Here is a 9,532-nt window from a genome sequence, read left to right as displayed (position 1 = left end):
TTCGTATAAGCTTCCAGATGCTGCTGATGCTGCTGATCACACTGAGTTGCAGTTTCCTACATAATCTGGCCTTAGCCTCCCTCCCCTCCCTCATTTCACACGGCTCACCTCTCACTCATTTAGTGCTGTCTGCATTGAACTGGCTGTGTTTAAAAACACTAAGATTATTAGATCCTTGGACTTTTCCCTAAGTATGGGGATCGATTTCTAGTCTACTCCCTCACTTCTTCCAGGCCCTGCCTGATATTACCTCCTCAAGAGGTCTTCTCTGAGTAGCTCACCTAATGTGCTTCCCACTCTACACTGCATCAGTCTTTTCTGTGTCTTGCTATCTCTTCATAGCACTTACCATTAATTTAAATTATATACAAACATATATGATATATATAAGTATGAATACAAATTAAATATATAATTAAATTAATGGTAAATGCTATGAAGAGAAATCAAAATATAGATAGATAGGTACTTAGATACATAGAGACATAGATATTTCTTTAATTATCGATTTGTTTGCCTTATTAAAACATGCTTTCCATTAGACTTTTAATCTTCTACTTTGTTATTCATTAAAGACTAAGCTCTCTAAAGTTCTAGAATTTGATTAACTCATTCAGCACACTGTGTCTCATGAATAGAATTGTACTTAACAATATAATGTAGGCAATAACCATTTGGTGAATGAAAGACTAAATGCAAATACTTTGCGATCTTACTTGTGTAGTCAGCTCCTAATATAAACACAGGGAAATTTCAGAGGCTGTGCTGATTCCCACTTTAAGTGAGAATTTGCCCTTGACTTAGAAGGTGTGTTAAGCGGAATTCTAAAAGATAGTCCCCCAAATTCCTGGCCCCTGATGTACATATACATTCTCTTGGTCATCGAATTGAACACTAATATAGGTGCTGTAAAGGAATTTTGCAGATGTGATTAATACCCCAAATCAGCTGACTTTAAGATAGAGATTATCCTCCAATAGATTTAACATTATCAGGTGAGTCCTTAATATGGACAGGATCTTCAAGAGAGAATGTGAAGCACATGAGGAATCCAGCATGGAAAAGATTCTGTATTGCTAGCTTTGAAGAGGGAGAAAGCCACATGGCAAGAGGTGGTTCATATACACAGTAAAGATCGAGGAGCACTGATCTACAGAATATATATATATATATATATATATATATATATATATATATATATACAGTGCTATGATAGCTATTAAGTCTGGGGACAGCGGGAACTGTAAGACATAAAAGAGAGTGGCTCTAACTATACCTGCAAATCTTTTCTTTAAAAAGTCAATAAATATATAAAGGGTTGTATAAGAAACTTTGGAAAAAAATAAATATAACATTGATTAATTCTAGTTGGCAGGTGCATGTCATGCATATTGCATTATTGAAAAATTAAATTGTAATTTAATTTTAAATAAACACTTATATATACCAAAAAATATGAAACCCATATACCTAGATTCATCCACTAGGATGAAAGGAACCTCCCTGACCTCTTTATTCCTGAGTGTAACAACTCCAAATCCCAACTATGCAAATTAGATGTATGTCTGTCTACTGTTTTATGAGTTTCCAGTAGAATTTAAATTTAGATGAGCACCACTGAGATCGGGGAAGCCACTCCTCAGAGCTGCTCTTGTTGCCGTAATATTCTAATAAGAGAGTGACATAAAAAGACAATTGGATAAGCAGATAAGCTAGCTGAAGAAAATAAAAAAGGGACAGCTACCTTAATTACAGTGGTCAGGAAAGATCCTATAAAGATCATTTATGTTGAAAACAAAAGATGAGGGAGAGGCAGTTCTTCAGCATTCTGGGGAAAGTGTTCTTGGCAGAGAGAAATGCAAGAGCAATGATAACGGAGGAGGTGGACTTGTCAAGAAGCAAAAAGAAAACACACATGACTTACGGTTGGGCAAAATGTGGATGATGGTATATTGTGAGTTCAGAACTCTCGGAAGTATTAAGTTCATGTAGAAAATGGTAGCTCTTAATCAGAAATGTTTTATTTTAAGGGCAATAGGAAGCCTTGAAGGATTTTTAGTAGAGGCATTAAATCATCTAAGTTGTGTTTTAAAAGCCTCCCTTTGGAAGATGGCAGAATAGGAAGCTTCAGGCTCTTGTCTCTCCATAAGAAACATGAAATAAACTATGGAAAGACCAAAGATCTACATCAGTCAAGCAAATATATAACCAAGAGAAAGGTACATTAAAAATGGTGGAAGGTGGTTGGTGCTTTTACTCACCTAGCCCCATCCTCCTTCTGGTCTGGAAGAAATGACTCAATTCTCAATTCCCTCCCTCAGGATGAAAGGAGCAGAATGGAACTTGTTTACAATGTTCTAGCCTCTCTCTGGGCTGCCTGGGGGACGAGTTTCAGTCTCATCTGACTTGGAGGTCAGACAGGAAACAGTGGAAGCCACTGAAGGCAATGATGGGCATCATGGTGTGTGAACACTGCAGGGAGACTGCAGGCCTATGGATACATTGTGACAAGAGACTATGGACAGATAAATATAATAGAACTTCTAAGGCCCCCAAGAGAAAGCTGGGCTGAGATACTTTGGGAAATTAAGACATTTAAAAACAGCTGTGTGGGGCTTCCCTGGTGGCACAGTGGTTGAGAGTCCACCTGCCGATGCAGGGGACACGGGTTCGTGACCCGGTCCGGGCAGATCCCACATGCCGCGGAGCGGCTGGGCCCCTGAGCCATGGCCGCTGAGCCTGCGCGTCCGGAGCCTGTGCTCTGCAACGGGATAGGCCACAACAGTGAGAGGCCTGCATACCGCAAACAAAACAAAACAAAACAAAATAAAACAGCTGTGTGTATGGAAGGAATAAAAAGGGAACTTCCAGTTATAAAATAAGTCATGCGGGTGTAAAGTACAGCATGGTGACAAGAATTAATAATACTGTATTGCCTATTTAAGAGTTGCAAAGAGGGTAAATCTTAAAGGTTCTTATCACAAGAAAAAAATTGTAACTATGTATGGTGGCAGATGTTAACTAGAGTTATGGTGGTGACCATTTTGCAATATATACAAATATTGAATTATTATGTTGTACACCTGAAACCAGTGTTATATGTCAATTATACCTCAATTAATAAAAGATTTTTTCTGTTCTCATTGATGTTATTTTGTGTTGTAAAGCAGAATAGCAACTACAGTAATAATATCTTCCCTTTGAATACAACTTTAGAGAAAACACTGACAATATACCCTATAACAATTTCTTAAATTTACTTACTATAATAATTAAATAAAATTTTATTTATTTATAATAATCCAAGCAAGATGTTCATTTTGATTCTATTTAAGAAAGTATAAAAAAAACCAGAAATTAAAAAAAAACTAAACTTCTATCAAAAGTAAATAAAATTGTAAGATATTTGTGTCTGATGGAATATGAAGAAAAATGAAAATAATGGTTTACAAACTTTGTAATAATATACAAAGAATAGTACTAATAAAATCCTAATATGCTGGTTTTTGGAAAAATTAGTAGATATTTATTTAGACAAATTGGAAAGTAAAGTAGAAAGACAAGAAGAAAAAGAGAGCCTAATAGTCATCTCTGTCCCACTATGTGCCAACATTTTAGGAAAACTTAGTTACTTGGTTTTGTTTTAGCCCAATAAATTTAAGTATGAAAGTAAAAGCTAACTTGGATCAAAAACAAAACAACAAAAAACAGAAAAAATAAAACCCCAAAATAAACACACACACACAAGCACAGGCTCAGAGAGGATACATGTCCAGAAAAGACTGTAGAATATCTTAAGCTTCTACCCAGGGATGATTTCAAGTCTTAGGAACCTATTTTTTAGTAAAAGTTTTCCATGTCATTGTGAGAGGTAGCTTCATTTTTTAAATTTTAAATTTTCAGCAAATGATGGCAAAGCTTAAAAAGAAAAGGAAAACGTGGCCCATTCAAAGGAACAAAATTAACCTCCAGAAACCATCCTTGAAGAAACACATCCATTTTAGTAAACAAATATTTCTTAAACAATTGTCTCCAATACACTTAAAGTCAAGGAAAACATAGACAAAAAACTAAAGGAAATCAAGAAAAATGGCATATCAAGAAAATAATATCAACAAAGAGAAATTATTAAAAAGAGCCCAAAAATTTTGGAGCTAAAAGAACACAATACCTGAATTGGAAAATTTACTAGAGGAGTTCCAAAACATACCTGAACAGGTAGAAAAAATAATCAACAAATTTGAAGACATCCTTTAAAATCATCAAGTCTGAGAAGCAAAAAGAAATAATGATGGAATGTGAACAAAACCTAAGGGACATAAGAGACACCTTCAAGAAGACCAATATACACATTCTGGGAGTCTCAGCAGGAGAAGAGTCAGAGAGCTTATTTGAAGAAATAATGGCTGAAAACTCCCCAAATGCTAGGAAATACGTGGATATAAGTCCAAGCAGCTCAACATCTCCAATTTTGGTAAACCCAAAGAAATCCACACCAATACACATTATAAGCAAACTGTGGATAGTCAAAGACAAAGAGAGAATTTTGAATGCAACAAGAGAAAAGTGACTTATCAAATAAAAGAGATCCTCAATAAGATTATTAGTGTAGTTTTCAGGTTAAACTGAGAAATGTATGCCATAAGGCAGTGAGAAAATATATTTAAAGTGTTGATAAAAGAATATCTGTCAACAGATAATACTGTATCTGGTTAACTACCCTTCAAAAACAAGGTAAAAATTAAAACATTTTCAAATAAACAAAAGTTGAGGAAGCTCATTACCACCAGACTTCCCCACAATAAATGCTAAAGGGAATTCTTCAAGTGGAAACAAAAGGATGTAAGGTTGTAACTCAAAGCCATACAAAAATATAAACTTCTCTGGTACAGGTAAACACATAAATAAATATAAATAGTATTTTATTTTGGTTTGTAACTTTATTTTTAATTCTTTCATAGTTTTTAAAAACAAAAGTGTAAAAATAACTATAAATCTAGGATAATAGCTAAACCATACTTAACATGCAATTTGTGACATCAATACCAGAATTAAGAGATAGGGCTGAAAAGGAATAGAGGTTTTGTATATGGCTGAAGTAAATTGTTAACAGTTTAAAATAGTTTGTTGTAACTATAAGATATTTTATGTAATCACCATGGTAACCACAAAGAAAATGTCTACAGCATATACACAGGTAAATGAGAAATCAAAAAACAACAAAAAAAAAGTGTCCCATAAAAATATCAACTAAACACAGAAGAAGTCAGTAGGGAAGAAAATTACAAACAAAAAATTTACAAGGCATAGAGAAAACAATTACAAAAATGACAATAGTAAATCCTTTCATATTAGCAATTACTTTAAATGTTAATGGACTAAACTCTTCAATCAAAAGCCACAGAATAGCAGAATGATTTAACAAATAAACCAAAGAAGATCCAACCAAGGCCTGTGTACAAGTGACTCATTTTACATCTAAGGACACATATAGATTGAAAAAGTAAGGATCGAAAAAACGTATTTCATGCATATATTAGCCAAAATAAAGCAGGAACAACTTTAATAGTACCAGCCAAAATAGATGTAAGTTAAAAACTGTTACTATACAAAGAACGACATTATAAAATGATAAAAGGGTCAATTTATCAGGAAGACATAACAATTATAGATACTTTTTACCAAACATTAGAGTTCCAAAATCACCAAACTTTTTCAAGATTGAAACAAAGTTTTACAAGATTGAAGAAGAATTAGGTAGCTCTATAATAATAGTCATCAGCCTGTAATACTCCACTTTCAATAAGGAAAGAGAAGACATGAACAACACTATAGACCAATTGGAGCTAAGAGACACAAACAGAACAGTCTACCAAACAATAGCAGATAGACCTTTTTCTCAAGGGGCCATGAATCATTCTCCAGGATAGATCACATGTTTGGCCACAAAACAAGACTTAATAAATTTTTAAAGATTGAAATTATACATAGTATATTTTCTGATAATAATAGAGGAAGTTCGTTGCGCAGTAGTGCGAGTGGCTTCTCGCTTCCTTTCTCGGGATCGACCACCCTCCCGCGTGCTGAGCTGCTAGGAAGCCGCGATCGGCGAGCTCGTAGGAGCTTGAAACAGTTGCCACCCCTCCGACTTTCACCAGAGGGAAAAAATGGTTGAAGCAGATCGCCCAGGAAAGCTCTTCATCGGTGGCCTCAATACAGAAACAAATGAGAAAGCTCTTGAAGCAGTATTTGGCAAATATGGACGAATAGTGGAAGTTCTCTTGATGAAAGATCGTGAAACCAACAAATCTAGAGGATTTGCTTTTGTCACCTTCGAAAGCCCAGCAGATGCTAAGGATGCAGCGAGAGACATGAATGGAAAGTCCTTAGATGGAAAAGCCATCAAGGTAGAACAAGCCACTAAACCATCATTTGAAAGTGGTAGACGTGGACCACCTCCACCTCCAAGAAGCAGAGGCCCTCCAAGAGGCCTTAGAGGCGGAAGAGGAGGAAGTGGAGGAACCAGGGGACCTCCCTCACATGGAAGGCACATGGACGACGGTGGTTATTCCATGAATTTTAACATGAGTTCTTCCAGGGGACCACTTCCAGTAAAAAGAGGACCACCACCACGAAGTGGGGGTCCTCCTCCTAAAAGATCTGCCCCTTCAGGACCAGTTCGCAGCAGCAGTGGAATGGGAGGAAGAGCTCCTGTATCACGTGGAAGAGATAGTTATGGAGGTCCACCTCGAAGGGAACCCCTGCCCTCTCGTAGAGATGTTTATTTGTCCCCAAGAGATGATGGATATTCTACTAAAGACAGCTATTCAAGCAGAGATTACCCAAGTTCTCGTGATACAAGAGATTATGCACCACCACCAAGAGATTATACTTACCGTGATTATGGTCATTCCAGTTCACGTGATGACTATCCATCCAGAGGCTATAGTGATAGAGATGGCTATGGTCGTGATCGTGACTATTCAGATCATCCAAGTGGAGGTTCCTACAGAGATTCATATGAGAGTTATGGTAACTCACGTAGTGCTCCACCTACACGAGGGCCCCCGCCATCTTATGGTGGAAGCAGTCGCTATGATGATTACAGCAGCTCACGTGACGGATATGGTGGAAGTCGAGACAGTTACTCAAGCAGCCGAAGTGATCTCTACTCAAGTGGTCGTGATCGGGTTGGCAGACAAGAAAGAGGGCTTCCCCCTTCTATGGAAAGGGGGTACCCTCCTCCACGAGATTCCTACAGCAGTTCAAGCCGCGGAGCACCAAGAGGTGGTGGCTGTGGAGGAAGCCGATCTGATAGAGGGGGAGGCAGAAGCAGATATTAAAAACAAACAAAACTTTGGACCAAAATCCCTGTTCAAAGAAACAAACAAAAGTGGAACCTATTCTATCATAACTACCCAAGGACTACTAAAAGGAAAGATTGTATTACCTTTTTTAAATTTCCTGTTAAGTTCCCCTTCCATAATTTTTATGTTCTTGTGAGGAAAAAGAGTAAAACATGTTTAATCTTTGATTTTATGAAATTGCTTTCAACGAGCAAATGTTAAGTGTGTTAAGACTTGACATGTGTACTAGTATTGTAATTTTCCAAGTAAAAGTGTCCCTAAAGGCCACTTTCTATGAATTTTTCCCCAGTAAATGATGAGGCAAGCAATTCTAAGATCTTTCACAAAATATCTATTCATCTAAAATGGAGAGATGACTCCTCCTGCCTATACAAACAAGCTAGCTATTAGAGGGTGGTTCGGGGTATGCTACTCTTAGGATTTCAGAGTGTCTTCAAACTGAAATCTCAATGTTCTCAGTATGAAAAACCTGAGATCAGATGCTTATATTGTAAGGAAAATGCTATTCGTCCAGTAAACCCAAAAAAGCAAATGGATAGTGCTGGCCATATTTTGCTTTTCTGACATTTCCTTGGGAATCTACAAGAACCTCCCCTTTCCCCCTCCCCAATAAGACCATTTAAGTGTGTGTTAAGCAACTACAGAATACTAAATAAAAAGTTTGGCCAAAACCAAAAAAAAAAAAAAAAATAGATGAAACTAGAAATCAATAGCAAATGGAAAACTGAAAAATTCAAAAATATGTGGAAATTAAACAAAACACTCTTAAACAACCAGGAGTCAAAGAAGAAATCGAGAAATTAGAAAACATCTTGAGACAAATAAAACAAAAACACAACATTTCTAAATTTATGAGATGCAATGAAAGCAGTGCAAAGAGGGAAATTTATACATGTAAACTCAACATTAAAAAAGAATAAAGGTTTTTAATCAATCACCTAATTTTACACCTTATAGAGATGGAAATGGAAGAAAAAACTCACTCTAAAACTAGCAGTAGAAAGTAATAAATATTAGAGCAGAGATAAATGAAATTTAAAATGATAGAGAAAATCAACAAAGCCAAGTGTAGATTTTGTGAAAAGACAACACAAAAAGACAAACTGTAGCTAGATTGATAAGGAAAAAAGAGAGAAGCCCAAATAACTAAAATCAGACATGAAAGGGAGGGGTCATTACTACCATTTTTACATAAATGAAAAGGATTATAAGATACTATGAACAGTTGTACATTAACAAATTGGATAACTTGACAAAATGGACAAATTCCTAAAACTACAAAACCTACAAAGACTGAATCATGAATAAATAGAAAACCTGAGCATATGCATAACCAATAAGGAGATTAGATTAGTAATCAAAAGCCTCCCAAAAAAGGAAAAGCTCAGGACCAGATGGCTTCATACATAAATTCTACCAAACATTTAAATAAGAATTAACACTAATCCTCCTAAAACACTTCCAAGAATTCAAGAGGAATTATTCCAAACTCATTCTATGAGACCAACATTAACATGACAACAAAGCCAAAACTAGTACATGAAAAGAATAAGATAGAATAATATCCCTGATGAATATTGATCCTTAACAAAATATGCCAAATCAAATTCAGCAACATATTAAAATGATCTTACACTATGACCAAGTGGGATTTATTCCTGGAATACAAATGGTACAACATATAAAATTTGATCTGTGTAATACATCACATTAACAGAATGAAGGGGGGAAAAAAACACAAGATGGTTTCAATTCATACAAAGTATTTGACAAAAATCAACACCCTTTCATGATAAAAACAACCAAGTAAAAAGAAGTAGAAGGAAACTACTTCAGCATAAGAAAAGCCATACATAAAAAACCCACAATGAATGTCATACTCAATAATGAAAGACTGAAAACTTTTTCCATAAGGTTAGAAGCAAGGATGCTCACTTTTTCCCTTCTATTCAACATAGTGTTAGAAATTCTAACCAGAGTATTTAGGCAAGAAAAAGAAATAAAAGATATTCAAATTAGAAAGAAAGAACGTAAATTATCTGACTGCAGATTACATGACTTTATATGTATAAAAACTTTAAAAATTCCACAAAAAACCTGCTAAATCTAATAACTGATATAGCAAATTTACAGAATGGAAATCAACATAAAAAATCAGTTGCCTG

The 9,532-nt window shown here is 35.6% G+C and overlaps 1 protein-coding gene across 1 annotated transcript; it reads left to right on the top strand.

Annotated features, from left to right (window-relative positions):
- The first annotated feature begins 6,031 nt into the window (after positions 1-6,031).
- LOC132428694 (RNA-binding motif protein, X chromosome-like) lies at positions 6,032-7,634 on the top strand. Its single transcript, XM_060016950.1, has one exon. The coding sequence runs from the start codon at positions 6,168-6,170 to the stop codon at positions 7,341-7,343; it is 1,176 nt and encodes a 391-aa protein (XP_059872933.1). The 5' UTR covers positions 6,032-6,167; the 3' UTR covers positions 7,344-7,634.
- Positions 7,635-9,532: the final 1,898 nt, after the last annotated feature.

Source organism: Delphinus delphis, chromosome 7 (assembly GCF_949987515.2).
Source record: "Delphinus delphis chromosome 7, mDelDel1.2, whole genome shotgun sequence".
Taxonomy (NCBI): domain Eukaryota; kingdom Metazoa; phylum Chordata; class Mammalia; order Artiodactyla; family Delphinidae; genus Delphinus; species Delphinus delphis.
Note: the sequence above shows the minus strand (reverse complement) of the source record. Positions and strands in the feature narration are given on the sequence as shown.

Coding starts and splice junctions, on each gene's coding strand:
- LOC132428694 (XM_060016950.1), top strand. CDS start 6,168: ATGGTTGAAGCAGATCGCCCAGGAAAGCTCTTCATCGGTGGCCTCAAT.